This window comes from Porcisia hertigi, chromosome 22 (assembly GCF_017918235.1).
Source record: "Porcisia hertigi strain C119 chromosome 22, whole genome shotgun sequence".
NCBI classification, from domain to species: Eukaryota; Euglenozoa; class Kinetoplastea; order Trypanosomatida; family Trypanosomatidae; genus Porcisia; species Porcisia hertigi.
The window spans coordinates 293,742-316,411 of NC_090581.1; the positions used below are offsets into that span (position 1 = coordinate 293,742).

The 22,670-nt window shown below is 50.1% G+C and overlaps 6 protein-coding genes across 6 annotated transcripts; 2 read left to right on the plus strand and 4 right to left on the minus strand.

Moving 5' to 3' along the window:
- Positions 1 to 4,213: 4,213 nt before the first annotated feature.
- JKF63_04402 (uncharacterized protein) lies at positions 4,214 to 4,576 on the minus strand (the record flags this gene model as incomplete). The annotated part of the gene is made up of 1 exon (XM_067900387.1): positions 4,214 to 4,576. The coding sequence occupies one exon, from the start codon at positions 4,574 to 4,576 to the stop codon at positions 4,214 to 4,216; it is 363 nt and encodes a 120-aa protein (XP_067757216.1).
- Positions 4,577 to 8,651: 4,075 nt separating this feature from the next.
- Positions 8,652 to 9,524, minus strand: JKF63_04403 (uncharacterized protein; the record flags this gene model as incomplete). The annotated part of the gene is made up of 1 exon (XM_067900388.1): positions 8,652 to 9,524. The coding sequence occupies one exon, from the start codon at positions 9,522 to 9,524 to the stop codon at positions 8,652 to 8,654; it is 873 nt and encodes a 290-aa protein (XP_067757217.1).
- Positions 9,525 to 11,088: 1,564 nt separating this feature from the next.
- JKF63_04404 (uncharacterized protein) lies at positions 11,089 to 11,958 on the minus strand (the record flags this gene model as incomplete). The annotated part of the gene is made up of 1 exon (XM_067900389.1): positions 11,089 to 11,958. The coding sequence occupies one exon, from the start codon at positions 11,956 to 11,958 to the stop codon at positions 11,089 to 11,091; it is 870 nt and encodes a 289-aa protein (XP_067757218.1).
- A 779-nt stretch (positions 11,959 to 12,737) lies between these two features.
- JKF63_04405 (uncharacterized protein) lies at positions 12,738 to 14,732 on the minus strand (the record flags this gene model as incomplete). Its single annotated transcript, XM_067900390.1, has 1 exon — positions 12,738 to 14,732. One exon carries the CDS (start codon positions 14,730 to 14,732, stop codon positions 12,738 to 12,740), a length of 1,995 nt encoding a protein of 664 aa, XP_067757219.1.
- Positions 14,733 to 17,046: 2,314 nt separating this feature from the next.
- Positions 17,047 to 17,694, plus strand: JKF63_04406 (uncharacterized protein; the record flags this gene model as incomplete). Its single annotated transcript, XM_067900391.1, has 1 exon — positions 17,047 to 17,694. The coding sequence occupies one exon, from the start codon at positions 17,047 to 17,049 to the stop codon at positions 17,692 to 17,694; it is 648 nt and encodes a 215-aa protein (XP_067757220.1).
- Positions 17,695 to 18,757: 1,063 nt separating this feature from the next.
- JKF63_04407 (uncharacterized protein) lies at positions 18,758 to 19,588 on the plus strand (the record flags this gene model as incomplete). Its single annotated transcript, XM_067900392.1, has 1 exon — positions 18,758 to 19,588. One exon carries the CDS (start codon positions 18,758 to 18,760, stop codon positions 19,586 to 19,588), a length of 831 nt encoding a protein of 276 aa, XP_067757221.1.
- Positions 19,589 to 22,670: the final 3,082 nt, after the last annotated feature.

Genomic DNA, 22,670 nt, shown 5'->3' on the forward strand with positions numbered 1-22,670 from the left:
GATTTACGTTGCCCCTCTTTTTTTATGTTGTTCGTTTGTGGAAGAATATAAAAAAAATGGCCCTGTCCGAGGGAGGAGGCCTCTTCTGTGCGATGCGATGTGATGTGAATATTCCCCTGGGGCTGCCTCTTTCCAATCGAATTTTGTTGTCCTTATTTTTTCAGTGTGTGTGTGTGTGTGTGTGTAAAAAATCACCACAAAAAAAAAGCTGACTGGATTGAAAAACGATCGACAGAACCACACTCGGAGACAGGCGCAATAGATATATATATATATATATATATATATATGCGTATATATATAGAGAGAGAGATGTACCAGCGGAAAAAAAAGCAAAGTGAAACAACGCACACGCACAACACCACCAGAAACCAATTTTTTACTGTTTCTCTATCCCCAGATGTTTTGTGAATATATATATATATACGTGTGTGTGTGTGTGTGTGCGTGTGTGTGCGTGTGTGTGTGCGTGTGTGTGTGCGTGTGTGTGCGTGTGTGTGTGTGTGTGTGCGTGTGTGTGTGCGTGTGTGTGCGTGTGTGTGTGTGTGTGCGTGCGTGTGTGTATAGGTTATTATATATATATATACAAATGTTTCTCTGTAGGCAACAAAGCAAGGACAAACACACGGAGACAGACAGACACACACACACACACACAAAAATACAATAATATGTACACGTGAAACTAACAAAGACGATATATAGGCACAATATATATGTATATATACACAGGCAAATGTATATCTAAATATATATAGAGATATATAATGTATGCACACCCGTAAATATTACACAAAAAGAAATTTTCAAGCGCCCCCGAAAAGTAAAAAAAAAGAATCGCGTCTATTGAAAACTCAACAAACTGCCGAAAAGTACAGCACCGCACAGGTGAGCAATCACAAAAAAAAAAGCGGGAAGAGTAGTGGGGGAGGGAGGGAGGGGGGCGGGGACACAACTAAACAAAGGGAGCAAAAATAGACAAATACGCACGCAGGTGCATATATACATACACGCACAGAAAAACTGACACTACCGAGAGGGCAACGAGTCGATAGGGGGAGGGGGGGGGGGGATGAGGAGGAGGACTGGAGAACAAGACGGGAAAAATGAATCTATATATATATATATATATATATATGTATATCTAAGAACAAAGAAAACAGGTGTGAACAAAAAAAAACACGGCAGCAGAGACGAACAAACCAATGGAAAGGGAAAAACGGTCAAACGCACTGCAGTAGATGAAGGGAGGGGAGAAGAGAGGGGAAAAAAAGAAAATGAATAAAATATAATGAAACCCAAATCGGGAAGGGGGCGGAAGACAAATAAATATAAATATATATACAGAAAACGAGATGCAGAACAAGCCAAGTCGGTGAAGAAAAAAAAGCCAAGCTTTACGCACACACACACACCAACACGGAAAGAAAAAAGAGGGTAATTGGTTGGAGGGAGTCAAAAAGCGGCAGGCGTCGGCACCAAATCTCACGAACCAAGCACAAACACAAAACAGCGAGAGGTGTGGGTGGGGGTAGGTGTGTGGAATGTGTGTGTGTGTGTGCGTGAGAGAGAGAGGGCAAGAAGCGAGCGTCTGATAATGATAATGGGGCAAAAAAAAAGGGGGGGAGGGGAACAAGCAAACAAAAAGTTCAACACGGCCTTTTCACCCCGCGCAGAGAGCGAACAACTCGGGCAAAGGTGGAAGGCGAAGAACAGTATGAGAGAGAGCGCGACGGAATGAGGCACACGCACAGAGAGAGAGAGCCAAAAAGACCGGGGGAGGGAAGGGGGGGAGTTAGAAGCTAGGGGAAAAAAACTTCAATAAGCTCGACATCCAGTGATGAGGAAACAAGGAGATGGAGAGGCAATAAACTCTAGCGTGCTGCTTCTGCTGCTGTAATCGTTGCTGGTCGTTTCGCGTGGCTGTGAATAAAAAAGGGAGGGGGTGTGCAAGAAAAAAAAAAGGGGGGGGAGAGGAAACGTAGAGTGAGAACGGTCCCCTACGAAACCCTCAAGCAGGAAGTACACCCACCGCGCAAGAGAAACGCGACAAATGTCCACGTAGAAGAGCGACAAAATCACTAAAAATTCGAAGAAAAAAAAAAGATCCCACGCTCACATTACCCCCGCCCCATACAAAAAAAAAAAACAAAGACACTAAAAAAAAAAGGTAAAAGAGGAACGCGAGAAGAAAAGTGATAAAAGCTCAAAGGAGCCTCAAATATAAACAAAGGAAAAAAAAGTCCCGGCGAAAGAGGATTCGATGGGAAGAGGTGGACGATGAGAACAGCCAAAGGCGCGGGAGGAAGACAGGTGCGGGGGGGGGGGGGGGGGGAGGGGAGGAAGGGGGTAAATCGGACGGTGGTTGATACCTGAACACGAATATACAAGTGCAAGCACACAAATACACACGAAAAAAAAAATCACCTCACCCAGAGACGAAAAAGAGTATATGCCTGTCAGCACTGTTGGAATTCTTCAGGCTTTTAGTAACTAGGTCCTTACCGTGCTCGAGGCCGCTCGGATTCACCTTTTGAAGACCTGCACAATCAGCTGTGGTATACACACACGTGTCGTTGTCTCCCCCCCCCCCCTTTCCCCCTGAGCTGCGGTGCGGGCCTGTAAGTGTATGTGTGCGTGTGTTGCGAATATGGAAAGAGGTAGGGACCTATCGGTGCTCGCCCTAGTACGCGCACATACACACAACAAAAAATGAAGAGAAACAGCTTTGGCAAACCCAATACGCAGATGAGGTGGGGAGGAGAGAGTGCAAGTGTAAACGTATTCTCAGAAACACACACACACACACACAGAGAGGTCTGTGCAAATTACTGGAAGTGATAATGAATGGTTTCACTGACGGAAAAGGGAGGGGGGCCGAAGCGGCGGCGTTAGGTGGGTGGATAGAGAAGGGCGGTTTGGGGGAAGAGGGGAAGGGGGAATAAGGTCAACGAAGAAAAGCGAAGAAGCAGAAAAAGAGAGGACCACACAGAACGAAACAGACTTGCAAAGGGAAAAAAAACACAGACGACGGCACGGGAAAGTGGATGTGGGTCCGTTTACTTGTTGGGGGAGGGGGGTTTCTTTGGTTTTGATTCGTTTTCACCTGATGACCTACTTACGTGCACCGCTCCCTTTTTTGTTGTTTCTGAGATGTAAAGGAGAGATGCCAAAGGACTAAGACAATAATAATTAAGAAAAGTGTAGTCGAACAAACGCGTACACGCGTCCCACACGGCGTCGTCGTTTTTCCCCTTTCGTTCGTGTATGTGTGAGTGTGTGTGTGTGTATAAATCTTCAACTCCTCTGCCTTCTTTTTTCTTTTCAGTGTAGTATCAGTGAAATAGGCAATTCTTGCGTTTTGTGTGTTTTTCCAGCTCCACCTCGTCTGTTCGGATTCCCTCTTTTTTTTATAATATCTTTGCTCCTCGCTGCTCCTTGCAGATGATGCTGATGCTGATGATGATGATGCTGCTTATTGTTCTTTTTTTTCTTCTCCAAAGCACTTCCTCTTGTTGTCTCCTGGGGCTCGTATCAAAAATCTACCAATGGCAGGATGGCGAAAGGCAGAGGAAGTCAATAGAGAAAGCGAGCAGAACTAGTCGTCTTGCTTCGTAGCGGTACGATTGGAAGGGGAGGGGGGGCAGTTGATCTGATTACTCCTTACCTGTCTTTTTCTTTGAAATCTGTGTTGTTGCTGCCGTTTTTTTCTTGTGGCTCAAGTGTGTGAAAACGGCATAGATGTTTGTGTGTGTGTGTGTGTGTGTGTGTGTTTTGAGGGGGCGGGCAAGCGATTGTAAGATGATCATAAAACAAAGAGAAGGAAGAGAAGAAGCCGAATAAGTAGAGGAGAGTAAAAAATGATCGAAAGCGTGACGAGAGAAAATTGGGAGAACAACACGCGAAACACAAAGTGGAGCTTGGGGGAGGGGGAGGGGAGTAACCGTCGACAGCAGCGGTGACGCATATTCCCCCACAGCTGCACCCTCGAAAGCGCAATGAAGCAGAGCGAAAAAAAAAATGCACGGGAGTGCGCAGACCGGCACGTCAACACGCGTACGTCTTCTCTTTTAGTTTGATTCGTGGTGCGTGAAGCAACCACAACACACGCAAGGGAGTTACACAAGAAGGAACTGTCAGATTACATCCTAGCCCCCCCCCCCCTCACTCCTCACCCGCCACTCCCAATTCTGTCATCCTGCTGCTCATCTCCTCAGCGGAGCTGATTCACGTGCTGGAACTCTTCACTCCAGAATTCGAGTTCCTCCCTCACACCTTGCAAGTCGTACTCTTCTGCCGCTTGCTGCATATTTCGGGTGTCGTCCAACAGTCGGTTTGATGCAGCCCCAGACGCAGCCGACCCGTCAGAAAGATCCTCAATACCGTACGTCTCGCTGTACCATGCGTCGTAGCGCTCCGCGTCTGCGGTGTAGAAGTCGCGCACATCGCTATTTGCATCCATCGCCCGCATCCAGGCACGCCCCGTCGATGCCGGCAGCGGCTTTGGCAACTGCGCCACGTATCCCTGAGTGATAGGCTTTGAGAAAAGCCGGCCGAGCAGTGTTGTGTGGAGCATGAGATACCGAGATGCACATAGACAGTGGGAACGGAACACTAGACTGTCGCCGAAACGGTGCGTATTTTTGAAACACCCAAAACGTGCGCTGATGTTTTTTTTAATAATTTCCGAGCGTGTGTGTGTGTGGAGGGGGAGGGGGGAGGGGGGAGGGGGGGAAGGAGAGAAGAGTTCACGCCGCAACGTTTAGCCCTTTGGAGGGTGATTGCTTTCTTTTCTTTGATGCGTTTGGGGAAAATCATAAATTTGGAGAGAGCACAACAAAAACTGTCGATGTTGGGTGCTCGTGGCCCGAGGAAGAAATCGCTACGTCGTGTATGCTTACCAACTCCCCCCCCCCGCCCGCCGAGGAATCACTGAAGCGATGGTTTCTGATGCCCGCGAACATGGTGCTTTTATGCGCATATACGTACGTACGTTGTGTGTGTGTGTGTGTGTGTGTGTGTTATGTGTCCGTCCACTTTATGATCATCAGAACGCTGGTCGTCTTTCATCTTGATGTTTGCCCCACCCTACCCCTCTCCCCCATAACCGCATACACACACACACACACACTTGTCGCTAGACAGTGTGGGACCGAGTTGATCCAAAAATACTCCTCCGATTATCTTTCGATGTTTTTGCCTCTTTCCTCCCCCCCCCCTGTTCTCTGTGTACATCGCCCGCCTGTCCTCTCAAAATTCGTCAAATGCCCAACCGGCAAAGGACCAAGGCCCACCTATATGAATAAGAGAGATACATGAGAGAGATATAATCATGAAAGAAATGCACACACACACACACACACACACTTGTGTATATACACACATATATATATATACAGAGAAGAGAGAAAAAAACACCCAGACATAGTGAACAAAAAAAAAAAGAGAAACGGGTGAATTAGAGGAGAAATATTGTATACTTGGTGCCACGTGTCATCTGGGGCCTTTCATTCTTTACCCGCATACCTTGAAAATCACGTACTACTCTTGCATTTTGCATCCGGCTTGGATTTTTTTGCTGTTGTTTGCTTCGCTTGCTTCCTCCTATTTTCTCCCTCATCGCCAGTTCGAAGCAACAAGACAATGGGAGGAGGAGAGGATAGTAAAACGACGACATAAAAAAAAATTTAAGCGCGCGGAGAATACCCACGGAGCCGGGGAGCAGAGCAGTGCACCACCGCCACAAAGACGAACACTGCTCTGGTCGCAGGTGATGGAGAGAGGGAGGGGGGGGAAGGGGGAGGATTGGGGACGGTGGTGAAACCTGAAGAGAAAAACACGAGAAACACAGGTAAAAAAAAAACACAAGCAGAACAGACTCGAGAAATGAAAATCGTATCACTGGGTGGCGGACGGGGAAGGGAGGTAGTTGAACACAACACAAAAAAAAAACACACAAAAAGAGCCCGCTATGTGATAGGCAGAATAGGGGTCCGTGCTTCGCTGGATACGAGAGGTCGTGTGCACATTTCAGGTCTCCATTCTACAATTTGAACATGAAGAGTGAAACTCCACTCGACCCCCCCCGGGCCTGTCACACGACCCATCGCGTGGTGCGAAGGCGCGGGGCGGGGGGGGCGCTGCAGCAACGACCGGCTCAATGCCTTGGACACGGTCAGTGTCTCTGCCCTGTGCACCACCCGCCTCTTCCACTTCGCAGCTCGCTTCAAAGCCGCCCTCACTATGCCGATCGCCGCCTGGTGCATCCCTCGGGGCGGCGCAGCCCCCGCCCCCTCCCCCCCTCCCACCTCACCTCACACCCCACACCAGCAAGCGGTGAGAGCCGAGTGGAGTGGATTCCAGTTACCTTGACACGCTGACTAGCATACCGATAGCACACAACGTACGCGCCCTCGCTGTCACAGGGGTCGCTGCGACGCCACGCCATCTCTGGGAACTTGATCGCCGCTCTCAGTAGCGGCACATTGCACGGACCCCCCCTCTCTCTCACGGCGTGGGGACATTGGACCTCGTCGCCACTCAAAGCGTCTATGGGAGTGTGGCAAAGGGAAGGGGAGGGGAGGGGGGGGGGGGTGGATGCTTGACCTCCTCACAGAGTGAGTGGCCGGATTCTCCACTCCCCCCATCAAAGACTCCTGGCGCTGAGGGGTACACCCCCATTATCACGGGTGCGGGATGAGAAGAAATTTGTTAACCAAATGCAGCATTCAAGTACCGGTGGTATGTACGGCAGTGCACCGCACAGCACGCACACGACTACATCATCCCAATCCTTTTCTGTGAGGAAAAGGGGGGGGGTAAATACGTGGATAGCGAGATGCTAACAGGCGTCTCTACACGATACACACACACACACACACATAATTGGACGAAGTCAAGCAGGGCACATCGAGAAAAAGGTCGAATACACAAGCACAAGATGAAAGCCTCCACTCCGAGATGCTCATAGAAGCAACTGTTTCCCCTTCCGTGCCAACCAATACCTGAAAGCGTTACAAGCGAAAGAGAAAGAAGAAACGTCACCCCAGATATGCACAAATATCAGGCCGCCACCACCACCACCGCCACTCCTCATAAAAATATATATGCGACAACTGGTGTCTCAAACTTGAAGGCCTCGGTGGGGGAGGGGGGAGGGGGGGGCGGGAAGCGAAAAAGATGAAACAACAAAGCCCCGAGTGGCACCCTATCACGAACACGTCGCAGCGAAACATACACACAACAACCACACCTCACCCGCCTCTGCTGCGCCGTGGCTCATAGTCCTCTGTCTGAAGAGCACGACGTCTGCATCTCACGGGCTCCCCCTGACCATCCCTCCCCTCCCCTTCGGTGAATACGCGCTGCGCTATCCACGCCGGACGGACCTGGCCGACCATGCAGCCGCACTCCGGCTGGGGTATGGCAGTCGTGGTGCCTGCCGTGCGGAAAACAGGGGGGGAGAGGGGTCGTCAACGCGCATGCAAGATAAGCTCGACGAGGCGGCCCGGAGGCATCGAACCAGAAAGCCCTCACAGACCTGTTGTCGCCTGCATGACATGCCCCTCTCCCACCACAGCCGTGCCGGGCCGCTGCCCCCACCACAGAGTCTTCAGACTGCTCATGGGAGAATCTGCCAGACTCGGTGGTGTCATTCGGCGTGCCCCCGTCGCGTTATTCCGCACCTCCGACTTGCCAGCCCCGCACGGGCTCGCGTGGGAGATGCCCTGCGTTTCGCGCACCTGCACTACCGGCGCTGATGGGCGGTGCGTCGCCGACGCCATGCCTGCTGTGCACCACGACGCACGCGCGCGGTGCTCGCTCTCCCCCCCCCCTCAGTGCATGCCTCAGTGTGTCGCGATACGGTAGAGGTGGAGGGAGGCTGCATATGACCTGCTAGCGTGTGTAGCGACAGGCGGGACGCTGCTTGTGAGCCTGCGGCAGCAAAGAAGACAAGGAAGCACTACAGGGCCGGCGGGTGTCGCAGGCAGCACGCCAACCACACCACACCTCGTCACGGCCACTCGCCCGCCACCGCAGGTATCCAAAGTGTGAGCAGGTGCACCTGCAGGGCTGGCCAACGATGGTGCACCGCACCAGCCTAAGCTCGACGTCCCGGGTCTTCCGTGTGGGGCAGCGGCCGCAGCGTACAGCTCTTGCCTTGACGTGCCGCAGAGTGGATCGCCGTGTCGAGGGAGGGATGTCAGCACGGAGTTTGAGAGCGGTGGCCACGCCTGTCACCCACGCAATTGGCGTTGAACCGCCCCCCATCTCACACTCCTCATCATGGAAGCTCACCACCCCGTCCCTTTGCTACAGCTCGCCACGACCCAACACAAAACCTGGAACAAGGGTGAGTGTAAAGTCAGAAAAAAAGGACGGCGCAAACACATTTTCTAATCATTCAGAATGATTTGTCGTGGACGTTTTTCGCTTGTCGCCGCTTTTTTCCCGGTGAGTCCCCACCCCCACCCCACCCCCCCCACACACACACACCACTCCTTACCCTCTCTCCTCCTACTATCTCGCTGTTGTGTCGCAGTGGAGCTCACGTCTTCAACGTTCCTTGTCAGACCTCTTCACTCGGCAGGAAATGCGTGTAAGGCAGTGGCACGTACACGCTCTTGCGTACAGAGAAGTGTGGTAGTTGCTCAAAACTTAAAGACACCGCTCTCAGTGTAGCCCATTTCCTTCAGGTAGCCGCGAAGCGGGCCTTGCTTGGGTGGCGAGGATGTGTAGTCCTTGGGGCCACAGATTGTTTCCATAAAGGGTGGCGGGCCGCTTACCAGCACGCAGGATTTCTGCTGCTGCTGCTCCGGAGCTGGCATCGTCTCTTTGATCATCGCCTTGTCAATGTGACCGGAGTACCCCGTCCAACGCTTAGGCGGCTTCGTCAAGCAGTGGTAGGCTACAAATTTTCCTGGGTGCTCTTTACTCAGATCCGCCAGCTCCTTGGCGAGGAGGATGTCCCCCTCGGTCTTGTTTGAGTAAAGGAGAGAGATCCTCGTTGTATTGTTCGGTGCGTGCAGGACGTTGTTCACGATTTGAAACATGGGAGTGAGACCCGTACCGCCGGCGATCATGCCAATATTAGTGAACTGGCCTGGCTTCACCTCGAAGGTGTGCCACGGGCCCTTCACGTCGATGGAATCGCCAACCTTCAGGGAGAAGAGATGCGAGCCCATCTTGGAGTTCGGGTAGCACTTCACGACCAGATCGAAGTGCCCCTCTTCATCTGTCAAGTTGATGGGTGTGTAGGGGCGCATCACTTCGTTGCCCTGCGCGTCTGTGTAACGCAGGGTAATGCAAGACGCCACGGGCAGGCCCAGCCGCGTCTTGCTCGACGCGAGGGCAAACCTGAAGCGCTTTGTGTTGTGTGATTCATTATCGACGTGGATAAGCTTGTATTGCTGGAACTTTTCTTGAGAGAAGGCAGGTTTGCTGCCCCACGCCTGCACCTGGGCGCCAGACTGGTACATGCTAGCCCCGGCAAAGCCGATAACTGAAGCGAGTAAAGCCTTCATAGTCTTCGAGTACGATAGGAATATTCAAGTGACAGAAACCAAACAGGGAAAGTGATAGAAAAAAAGGGGGGGCTCGATAGAGGGGGGAGAAGGGAGGAGGGAGATAAAATGGACTGATGTGAATGCGACGCCTTGGCCTTGCAAAAAAATTTAAAAAAGTTGCTCGTTTTCGGAGTCTTGGTGGGAAAGAAAAGAGTAAAGAACGGATGCTAGACTGACACAGGAAGGGCAGTGGGGTTGGACTACTGTCTGGTCACCCTGGTCGTAATGCTGGCAAAATAGGAGGGGCGAAAAAAAAAACTGCTGTGATGCTGAAGTGTGTAACGGTCAGAGATGGTGCTCCCTTATTGGTGTGCATGCGTTGAAGAGTGGGGGTCAAAAAGAGTCACCAGGGTGGGGGCCATGAAACAAACAAAACAGGAAGGATAAAGAAAGAGTGCAAGAGTCATGACCAGTGCCGTTGACGTCGCACTGCTGGAGAGAAGTGCGTGCGCAGCCACGCTGCAGAACTCGCGACTCCTCTCTACCGGCGAAAGCGCAGGAGCGGTACAACCAGGAGAGGGAAGGGAAAAAAAACACGTTCACCGAATGAACAGAAGGAGCAGCACAGAGTATGACGGTTAACAGCAGCGTCTCAAGTACACAAAACAAAAATTGCCGGGATTCTTTGGATGTGCTTTACGGATATAAAACTGAGTGTTTAAATAAAAAGCGGCTTTCACTGCCCCCCCCCCCCTCTCCACCCAAAGAAGTGTGCTCTCCAACATGCCGTTTGAACTCTTTTGGAGGGTCCACGACAACTGAAATCGATCGAAATCAACGAGGGAGAAGGAAAATATAAATGTCACAAACGGCAAGTGGCAAATACAGACAAGGGGGGGGGGAACAAAAAAAAAACTCCGCTATGGCAAGACATCACATCACCACACACGGGCGCCAACGGGCACCCGAAAAAAAAAAGGGAAAGCAAAGTGAAAAGTCGGAAACCCTGGAAGACACCACAATTTTCTCCGGAGGAGGTGTACGATACGACAGGCATACGCTTTTGTATGGCTAAACGCCACAACCTGTGACAAATTCCGAGTATGCGGCCAGAGGGGTACACTGAAGTAATTGTGCACATGAAACAAAAACGCTCAGAGAGAAAAAGCAGCGCAAACGCGACTAGAAATGCACTAGACGAGAACAACAGATTAGGACAGTCCTATGAGTGCAGAACAGACTGCGTGTACACACACACACACAGAGACACAGAGAGACCCAACGTCAGATAAAACTGTAAATCCTATTCCCTATTTGCACGGACAAGTTGGTGCTGGTGCCATTCTTCTTGGGGTTTGGGTTAACAAAAATACTCTCGCTGTGTTTTTTCACTTTGAGAGACTCCAGAAACACACTCAGCCAACACGTCCAATGAGCATTCCGCTTGGCCACATGAACTGCTCTTTCAGCCCTTTTTCGCACCCCTCCTATTTTGCTATGAGTTGGTCCTGCTTGTGGCAGCTAAAAAAAGAAGCCTCAGTGGCATCGCGTTGCGCTTCGGCTTCTTCTTCCCCGCTGTTGGCTATAGCTTGTACACCATCTTGGGCATGTAGCCAAGATCCTTCAAGTAGCCCTTCAGTTCACCTTGAGATGGTGGAGAGCTCTTGAAGTCCTTGTCACCCGAGATAGCCTCCATGAACGGCGGCGGGCCACAGACAAGGATAATGGAGTCGCTAGCGCGGTTTGGTGCAGGCATCAGCGATTTGATCATCTCCTTGTTGACATAACCAACGCCGCCCATCCAGTCAGATGGAGCCTTGGAAAGTACGAAGTAGGGCGAAAACCGGGGGTACGTCTCCATCAATTCGTTCAGCTCGTTGCCAAGAAGTACGTCTTCTTTTCGTTGATTCGCGTAGATCAGCGTGATTTCCGTTGAGTTCTTAGGTGCATGCAACACATGTCGTGCCACTTGGTACATTGGTGTGATACCTGTGCCACCGGCAATCATGCCAACTGCCTTGTATTGATTTGCCCGGATGGGCAACTTCACCCAGGGTCCCTTGACGTCGATCGTATCGCCCTTCTTCATGGCGAACAAATGAGTACCCATTTTGGACCCCTGGTACTTCTTCACCATGACATCAAAATACCCCAGCTGGTTACTGCGGCTAATCGGCGTATACGGACGAACAACCTCCTTCCCATCCTTGTCAAGAAAGCGAAAGCTAAGACAGCTAGCCACCTCCAGATTCAGTGGCATATCCGCCTCCGGCAGCGCAAAACGGAATACCTTTGTGTTATGAGATTCGTCGTAGACATCCAGCAACGGAAAAGAGCGGTACTCAGATTGTGAGAATGGGCCACTAGGCGTCGCGCAGTTGGAGACCTTCGAAACGCTATGAAACCAACTGGAGGTGGCGAGCCCTGTAGCGACAGCGACGATTGCCTTCATGGTTTCTAATCGCTAAGTAACTCTGACGACTTTCAAGAGGTGTGAAACAAACAAAAAGACAAGCTCTCCAATAAAATTGCGAGATCAAGTACTTTTGGGGGTGGAAGGGACTGCCTGTACTTGCTATTGTGGGACACAAACGTGCACCAGGTAAGAGTTCTCGAAAATTGAGCACAACCGGCACCACTTCGTGTGCAAGATACGAAAGTAATTAATTCAGTTGAGATCCGGCCACTGCGGAGGTAAAGAGTAGGAAAAGATGAGTGGAGCCACCAAAAAAAGAAACCTGAACGGGTGGTAACAGGTCTGTGGCTTCGTAAAACGAAGCCCGACACATGCCGAAAAAGAAGGGAAAACTGTCTTTTTTTTCTCATACGAACAGAGTTTTCATGGCATCCTTTTGAACACGTGAGCTCTCATTTGCACTGCAGAGAAAAAGAAAGAAAACTATGCTGTGCAATGTCTCCCATTTTACCCCCTTGACTACACCAGCGCAAAGGGGAGCGTTTCTATACGGGCAGCTGAAGCTGTGGATTACAGTTTTTTTTTTAAATGAGCATTCGTCATTTTTTTTTTTATGGCTACATACCTGTGAAGCTTGGATATCGAATAAGAGAGAAGAATAGGAATCGGTTTGAGCCTTCGCTTGGCAAGAGCGACACTTTACAAGAACGTTAAACAAAAAGGTGCGAAGTCTCGCAACTTGTCGTAAGTACGGAAATAAAACAGGGGCGCAAGGTCGTTGTCTTGGTAAAATGAAAGGAGTTTCAGTCCTGCCTCTACCCTTTCCTAGAAGAAAGCTGCGATTGCGGTATATTCGCGTCTTTCACGAGCGCAGCAGTGATCTGTACTTGGAAACTTCCTTGCAGATGAATCTGGAGTGGAATTCTCGTCCCGGGTTTTAAGTTTTTCATCTCTTTGGAAGGGTCCACGACACAGGTGCTTGTAGAAAACTGTTTTTTCCATAGATTAGCAAACAGCTCAAGATCAAAACCAAAAGATTCAAGGTTCTGCACAATTGTAATAACCTTGTTGTTGGCCGACTTTTCTGACCACACACTAACTTTTGGTAGAGGACCATTTTTGACTATGTGCTTCGGAATCAGGTGATCACTCGCCAGCATTGAACCCTCCACTACTGTCTGTAAAACAATTTCGTGCTTTAGCCTAAACAGGCCTAGCATCCCTTCCACAACTAGATCGAGGGGTAGCTCGGGGGCGTATGTCTTGGAAGAGAACATCTTCGATAGTGTGTCATCAATTTTGACGGTCGGCAGTTTCCTATCCTGCGCTTCGCTCACAATTAGCAGACCGTGATGTTTTATATAGTTTTTCAAATTGTCGACCAATGTTAATCGTGAATATGGTTCGTCAAGAATATTGTCATCAACTGGGGTCCTCTCGAAAACAGGAGCTGTGCCACTAGTCACCTGTTCAATTGAAGGAAACAGCGCGTCACGCGGAATGCTCAGCTCGTCGCCCATGAGCAGGACTCGAATGAGATCGTCATCCAGTCTACGAGGGGCTGCGTAAAAGATACTGGCAGAAAGAATATGTTGACGGAACACGGCTGCACCATCGGCGACTAGCCTCGCTTGAAGAGCCCGCCCCTCCTCTTCACACCTTTCTCGATGTACAGTGCTGAGAAAATCAGCGTAGAGAGCGTTGTGTTGTCGCATCAAGACGGCTGATTTCTTTATTTCGGCGATACAGTGAACGCCAGGACTCGTTTCAGACACAGTCAGAAGATCCGGGAAGCTTTGGAAAAATGAAAGCGCCTTTTTATATTTCGTATTTTTGAACTGGATCGCAGTCCTATGGGCACCATCTCTTGGGTACGAATGGAGCACAATGCTCGTGAACTGGGGCATCGGCATCGGCAGCAGGGTACGGGTTACTTGCTTCACAGCTTCGCAGAGGCAAAACCTTAGCGTTTTCTCTTCGTCCGAAAAAAATTCGCTGTAGTCGATAACGGATACCTCTTTCCCTTCCGCTGCTTCACTATTTAAGAGGTCACAGTCTGGGCTTGGGTTTTCTGTCATTGAAGCACTCACCCGGGAAACCCTTTCGTGAACCTCTTCCTCCTCGAATTCAGGGGGGATTAGAGGTGTATGGGAGCAAAGGCTGTAGTTTGTAAGAAACTGATTCTCGAATTCTTGCCAGAGGTTATCTCGAAAGCATTGCACTACGAATACACCTACGCCTGTATCCTGCTTCACTGCCATATTATTGGTCACGATTCCAACCGCATAAGGAACATCAACACCGAGAGAGTAAATGAGCGCTACATCCCCGATCACCAATGATGTTTTCTTCTGAGTGCTCAGAATGCCTGGCATCATCAAGTGTGCCCCGCCAAGGAGATATCGAGAAGTTGGGCCATGGCAGACGGTGGCAACACCGCATTCATTCACAACGCTTGTCCAATCACCACCATTCTCGAGAACAACCTGGTGCAGCCGCAGGAAGAAAAAGACAGTAGGAACCATGGGGAATCTGAGCCGACTCGCTGGTGTAATAACATCTTGGTCATCCCCTGCCAGACGATCAATTGAGATGAAGAAAGGCACCCCATTAACGAAATATACGAACGCCAATGATCCAGGTCCGCACTGGTATTTGCGCTTCGTAACCGTATCTTTTTTGCCGATAATGAGATCGAACTTGTCTGCATTGTCTTTTCCGATGACAATCATAACATCAGCTCTTAGACTCTTCAAGTCACTTTTGCCGACTGATTGTCCCTCCTTTGATGTGTATTTTTTTTTAAACATCCCGCTCTCTTAACGCTATAAATATTTTGGGAAAACTGTGACGTCAAATAGGCACAATAAAGAAATCTAGGACGCCAACAAAATAGTTGAATACGCATGATTGAGTGCATGGGATGGAAAGGAAAATCTTCCCAAAAGTGAGGGGGCATGAGCTGGTAATCCTGGAGAACGCTGAGGTTCAATGGGGCTCTCCAACGTTAACAAGGAACTACCTACAAGAGCCAGTTTCTGGGTTAGTCGTTTCTGTGTTCTGCACAGAGTTGCACCAGAGTACACTTTATATGAAAAATAAGATTATCTGTAGTGATGTCCAGACCAGGGAAAGATACTGTAGTGTACAGACTATCCTCGACACAGAATGCATCACAGTGTATTGGGGTAAGCGCAAACGTACTTGCCCGAGAAGCGCCCTGCCCTGCCAGAGCAGCAATGAAGAAATCTTGACGACAACAGTGATTAAATGTGACACGCTCCCTCATGCCCCAAACGCAACATTCGTCACCATCTTATGTTTTCACACTCTTGACGCGCCCTCAAATTACACCAAAAAAAAACGCAAGAGGTAAACGCCAGCGACAGCAGTTGACAATTCATCTGTGGGGAACTCCCTGCCAGAACTGTCCGCGAGCGCTCTTTCCTTCAGTGTTTACGTCTGTAGAACAGGGTGGAAGCGTATATCCCTGTGACACTCCAGAGATGCAACAAATAGGGGATTTCCTAGTTGCGCGGACTCTGTTCCACTGAATCACACTTTCCACTCATCCTTACGGGGGGGGGGACCTTTGATGAGGCGGTGATATGATCCCAACAACGGCATCTGTCACCATTACAGTTTGCTTCACAAACTATTACCCTTGAACAAGAAAGTGTAACCTTAGAGTCGAGTTTGCAGTAGTGGAGAATCCGGCCACTCACTCTGTGAGGAGGTCAAGCATCCACCCCCCCCCCTCCCCTCCCCTTCCCTTTGCCACATTCCCATAGACGCTTTGAGTGGCGACGAGGTCCAATGTCCCCACGCCGTGAGAGAGAGAGGGGGGGGTCCGTGCAATGTGCCGCTACTGAGAGCGGCGATCAAGTTCCCAGAGATGGCGTGGCGTCGCAGCGACCCCTGTGACAGCGAGGGCGCGTACGTTGTGTGCTATCGGTATGCTAGTCAGCGTGTCAAGGTAACTGGAATCCACTCCACTCGGCTCTCACCGCTTGCTGGTGTGGGGTGTGAGGTGAGGTGGGAGGGGGGGAGGGGGCGGGGGCTGCGCCGTCCCGAGGGATGCCCCAGGCGGCGATCGGCATAGTGAGAGCGGCTTTGAAGCGAACTGCGAAGTGGAAGAGGCGGGTGGTGCACAGGGCAGAGACACTGACCGTGTCCAAGGCATTGAGCCGGTCGTTGCTGCAGCGCCCCCCCCCCCTCCCCGCCCCGCGCCTTCGCACCACGCGATGGGTCCCGTGACAGGCCCGGGGGGGGGGAGTCGAGTGGAGTTTCACTCTTCATGTTCAAATTGTAGAATGGAGACCTGGAAAGAATGAACTGAAGCGATGTGTGCACGTTGTTTGACACTTAGTTTTTTTCTAAGGCTCAAAGGAAAGGAGTAGATTGCTGAAGGGTGTAAAACTGTGTCGCGGCGAAAAAAACGTTTTTGTTGTTTTCACCCACCTTGTGCGGCTTGAACTCATCTGTAGCTGCATTTCCCTATGGAGACAAAAAACCCTTCAGGATTTTGAAGAGAAGGCAAAATGGAAACCCCGCACTAGTGAGTGATGCAATGAGCTGGAGCTGCAAGCTAGACTAACAGTGAGATCAGGGTTGTGACTCGGACAGCCTGCGAGACGTGCTCGCATGGGTCCGGGTCGAGTCGGGTGGATATAGTGGAACCACGCGTTCGAACATTGTACGAGGAAGCAGCGAACGAAAACTTAAGACCCTTGACGCCGATGGGGTCTGTGATTCTGTGCGTATTCGGTGGGATTCTTATCCCCAGCAGAGCTCCAATTGATCTCCGCTTCCTTTAGTTTGCCTATCCTTTTAGGGCAAGAGGTCGTTGCCCAGCGTGAGCCCTCCATATCCCTGTCAATCCAACTCCTCGTCTTTGCTCCCATGTACTGATTGTGTTTATTTTTCACTCTGTGTAATCGCATCGTCAACTTTGGCCGGTGTACTTGTAACCTTGCGGTGTTCGCAACATTGCGGCATTTCGAATGAACCTCTACAGCTCCTGTTAGCTCCTCTTCGTCACCCTTCATCTTGACCATTTGATAAGTTACCAGCACTTTTGACCCTGAAGGTGCTTATTCCTGCTGACAGCAGCTCAACATCACCATGGAGCATTCGAAGGCTGAGGGCGAGCTCCAGCAGGAGCAATCAGATGAGCTGTTTGCGCGTCAGCTTCAGGAACAACTCGAGAATCCAGATACAGTTACAAATGATGCCTTCCCGGACAGTGGAGAGACTAGGTCGGCGCAGGAGGCTGCTGATGCTGCTTTAGCTCACCAACTCCAAGAAGAGCTCAACCAGCAGGAGTCTGCCGCCGCTGCACATCTACCTGGAGAAGGCTCTGATCAAAGGGCTCTCGTGAAGTGCCCTTTCTGCTCCTCCAACAATCACATCGAGAAGTCGAGCTCGTCAAAACATTGGAGGTGTAAGCAGTGCCACCAACCACTAAGAGACGATGCACTGCCTTCAAGTCACACTGCTGAGAAGAATTTAGTGGAGTGCAAGGTGTGCCGCTCACTTAACAGGCTTCCCTCAACGAAGTCTGACGCTGTTTTGTGTGGTGGATGTTATCAGCAGCTTGGCTCCATTCTCAGCACCGCTCCCCCTGCGGTCAACGAGGAAAACCAACGTACGGTTCAGCTCCGCTGTGGTCAATGCAATGTGATTAATGCCGTGACAGTTGGCATCGATGTCGTGAAAATAGAGTTTATTTGTGGTGGCTGTGATGTCTTGAATACGATGGTGCTTGAGTAAGCGATGCTCACGCTGCCCGTTTTGCAGGCAGATTGAAATGCTTCTTCTTTGCGGGATTTCTCGGATTTGACAGTTTTGTTTGATTGACCTCTCTTTTTTTTTCTTGGGTTGGGGGATGGGGGTTGGACTCGAGCTCCCGACTCGTTGACAAGAGACTTTTGTCTTTCCACAAAAAAATCCCCACTTTGTGTTTTCATCTTCACTATAGTCATCAGGGCGCTTGTGTCGCGCTGTGGGCACTGCCGTTCTTATTCCGGGCCCTTTTTGCTCGCTTGTATCACTTGAAGACCAAAAAAAAATGAGCACTGAAGCCAAGGGGCTAACAAGCATCTTGCTTAGTTCGTCTGTAACACTCCTGGGGGGCTCATGTAGGCAAGTTGCGAGACACAGTTCTGACTGCCCTGAAATCTTGGCATCCGCAATATTCCCACGAGGGTAACTAGCTCATCCAAGCGCACTCTTTTCTTGGGAAACAAGTCGCATGCTTTCTCTGTTTTCCACTCTCCTTTCTTTTACTTTTCTATCCATCCACTTTGAGAATGGTTCTATTTTTGCTACTATCCAGGTGGATTGACATTGATACTCTATTCGCCCTTCGCTGGGAAAGAGCTCTCCACTCACTGGAATACAATTGCCGTGGCTTCTTTCACACGTCACTACACTGACTTACCTTGTATTCCTTAGCTTCACTGGACACAAGACATATATTTTATACCTGCTTACTTTCAAGGGCTAGTAAGCTGATTGGACTTCATCCTGAAACGAATCAACGTGGATGATGCGGCGGGTCGGTGACTACGAGATTCTTGAAGTGGTCGGTGAGGGCACATACAGCAAGGTGAATCGCGTTCGTCACACTCCTACTGGATGTACGTTTGTCGCTAAGATTGTACCTAAAACAAACCAGCAGGTCGAAAACGATGTTCGTCTTGAGATTTCCATTTTGCGGCGTTTGAGGCATAAGAATATTGTTCAGCTGATTGAGATTTTGGAAAGTACGAACAACTATTACATTATACTGGAGCCTGTCTTGTGTGGTGATCTGTGCGACATCATCGTAGACATGGACCGGCCCCTGCCGGAGCAGGACGTGGCAGCGCTCTTGATTCAACTGGTGGCCGGGGTTCGTGCATGTCACTGCAATGGGGTTGCACATCGCGACCTGAAACCAGAAAATCTTCTGCTGGGGACCGATGGCGTCCTGAAGATCTCTGACTTTGGGCTCAGTCGACTACACAGAGAAAGTAATTTCCAGGCGAGCACAAGCGAATATGCGCATACCCTTACGGGCACGCTCGCTTACGTGGCACCAGAGGTTTTCGAGGGTTCCTATGACGCGTTTCGCGCCGATATTTGGTCGATGGGGTGCATTGCTTACGTTCTTTTGACGAAGAACTTCCCGTTCGGCTCCAACACCGATCCTCTCGCCCTGGTGGCTCGCATTCGCAATGGAAAAATGTCTCTGATGCCTTCGTTTGTCAGCGAGGAGGCAAGGTCCCTGTGCAAGTGGCTTTTGTCGACGCTTCCAGAGGAACGTCCCACTTTGGATGATGTAGCCCAGCATGACTTCTTTAGGAGATATCTACCGCCAGAATGTCTTAGTGTGACAGTGAACCGAAAGTCGCCTATCGTACACGGCGCGAATATGAACGAATTCAGCTCACAGATTCAGGAAGAAACCCCATCCTCTAACCACAGCACCTCAACCCACAAAGGAAGGTATCACCATCTTCGTAGTAGCAGCGCTGCACGGACTTCACTCTCTGGCATCGCGGTTGCTGGTGCAGCTGGTGGCACTAACCGCATCAGCGGGAGTGGCAGACATGGAGAGGAACTGGGTAACCACGGTTCTCACGACGGATCTTGTCGTGTGGGAGGCTGCGGGGATGTTTAGTTGAGTGGGATAGCTGTAGAGCCAGATCCACACCGCATTCCACTGCTTGGCGCACGTTTGTAGTGACGCTGTCGCCTGTACCGCGGTGCAGTCCCCCCCAAAAGGTTATCCTCGTCTGAAAGCGAATTCGAGTCTCAGGTGGCCTCTCATCATCGGTGTTCCTTCGAACGGAATGACCGTCTTGCAGTCCACTTTCCCTACAATGTTTTGACTTCTCTCAGGTTCTCACTGGCAACTTTCTCTCCTCGCTCAAGCTTTCGGAATTCATGCTGATGTGCAGCGGCTTCTCGACTTCCCCGCTCTCCCTTTTTTGATTCTTCAGTGGAATGTAGCCGCTGTGAGGATCATTGACACGCTTCATGACGTCCCTGTAGTAATATTGAAGCGTGTGTTCATATAAAGGGGCACTCCAGTACGGTTCTTGGAGGTATTTCTGTAGGTGCGCTCCCCTGCCCCCCCCCCCCCACCCCCCTCTACACCCCCTCCCACCCTCTACACACACACACGGGACGAGGCGTTTATTTCTTTTTTTCCACGTGTGCTCTCTCAGCGTCTCGTGTGGCCTCACACCTCCTGTGTATGCGCTGCTGCGTTCTTGGATCGCATTACCCCATCTCTCCCCTCCCACTCCCTCGCTCTGTGTATAGTTTTCGTTCGTCTGTTTCGAGAGGAATAGGCGCGGGTCTCATCTTGCGATAAAAAAGGAAAGAGGCGGCTGCGGCGATGGTGGGCGGTGATGTGAGGCCCCCCCTCCCCCCAAGAAAAAAGCTTGAGAGAGGCAGCGCACTCAGATTGATTGGTGCTTCCTGTTCTGTTGTCATCATTTCATTGCTTCCCTGTGCGTGTAGGGGTGTGTATATGTATTGTTTCGACTCGGGTTTTTTAGTTTTTTTTATGCTATTGTTGTTGTGAGAGGCGTCGTCGTCGTTTCACTCATCCTGCTTGCGCTGTGTGGATCCCCTTACCCTCGTGTGCTTTTGTTTGTACTGCGCTGAGTGTGTGTGAATTTGCGTTCCTCCCACCCCCAAACCCACCCTACTTTACCCTCGTGCTCGTTTTGTTTTCTCGTGATATGGACGACGTTGATCTCAACCGCAACAGAGACACAGGCAGGCACGCGTACACGCGTGTGCTATTACAATTCGAAATAGAGAAGCTTCCAATGAGGAAAAAAGAGGGAGTTGAGGTATCGTATGGATGGCGCACGTCTCTCTCTCTACCGGATAGGGGAGAAACTCAAGCTTGTTTTCTCTTTCGCTTTCTTTTTTAAAAGCTCTATTATTTCTCGTTGGTTTGTCTTCCACTTTTTTTTTGCGCTCCATCCTTGTATGCCATCCGTAGACCATATATATGTATATATATATATATATACACATATGTACCTATATGTTTGTGCATAATTTTTTTCTTTTTGTGCGCGTGCTAAATGCTTTCTGCTTGATTTCAAAAATTACTCTTCCTCTCCGGCGCCCCCCTCCCGTTTTTTTTTCGCTTCTGCTTTTGTTTTTCTCCCGTCATGGTGTGTGCGTGTGTGTGTGTGTGTGTGTGTCTAATTATTATTTGTTTGCTCTCGTCAGGATTGTTCCCCCCCCGCCTCGATCTCTCTCTCCCCGTCCAGTTTTTGTAGTCGTGTGTACTCACCTATACATATACCCATATATTTGTGGTTTGCATATACGAATCTGTATGTATAAATTGGTTTGGTTGCTTCGCTCTCTCTTTTTTTAATTAAAAAAACTTTCTTTTGACTCATAAGCTCTGTTTTTCTCCGTTGTGTTTCTCAGATTGTGTGTGTGTTCTCTCCCCCCCCCCCCGCCCCGCCCGCCCGTGTTCATCACCCATACCTCATCAACTAGCTGCCGCCAGCAAAGAAAAATAACAGCAGCAGGGAAGACCAATCCATAGGTGAACATGCATTAAACTCCCCCTCTCCCCACGCGTGGCTGACCCTCATCTCCTGCATTGAGGTCATCGTCGACGACTCACGCGCACATATACACGCACACACACGTAGAGTACTTGCTGCCCAGAGGATAGACTGGTAGAGTCAACAGCTGGTGGTGCGTGTGTGTGTAAATGTGTGTGACGTGCCTTCTTCCCATGTTTCTCGCTAGTCTTTGTTTCTTGTGGGTTGTGTGCCTTGCGTACCTGTATCGATTTGTGCGGCCGATCTTTTTTTTCCTCTCCTTTCTTGTCGTATCTGACGGTGTGAGGTGTAGTGGCGCACTTTTCTTGGTATTTTCTCATCTTTTTTTTTACATGTTCCTCGGGGCTCGATGAAGAAAGGCAACGGTTACGATTTCGGTGAGCTGTCGAGGAGCGGCAGAGTGCACGAAGCAGAAATTATCCGGTCACAAATTTTTTGTTTTTTTTTTCCTCTTTTCTAACGCCCTCCGCCCTCCGCCCCCCTCTCCCCCTCCCTTTCCTGTCCCCTTCGGTCACCACACTGCACAGCTCTACTGTGGCGACGTGAAGTGTTTCAGGATCATTTCATTGATCCTGGAAATGCTGGTGTAGGTTCGAGGTGAGTGATTGACCTATAGGCTGGGGGCAGCTTGCAGCCATACAAACAACCAAACAAAAAAAAACATAACTGGCATAAGTCAATACAAGGCACAAAAGAGTTCCCCCCCCTTTCTTTGCCTCCCTGCTTAAAAAAAATCTTCGCATTTTCTTATATTACTCTTCTTGGGGGAATCATGAACCGCTCCCTCCCCCTCCCCCTCCCCCCCCCCCACACACACACAAAAAAAAAAAAACTCTTCACCTTCTTATGTGTTTGTCTTCCCATTTCTCCCTCCCCCCTCCTCCTTCCTCCTCCCTTTTCGTATGGGATTTCCTTGTGGTCGCGTGTTGTACGTTTTGATTACTTTTTCACTCTCTCCCCCCTCCCCCTTTTTTTTACCCATTCTTTTTTTTTTGTTTTCGATTATTCATGCTCCGTTGATTTGCTTGTTTATTATCCGTAACCCCCCTTCCCCTTTCCTCACCACCCCCACTTTCTCCTCGTCTTCCTCTTTCGTATTACTACTGATCTTGTATTTTTTTTTACCCAATGTAAACCTATACAAAGGGGAGGGGG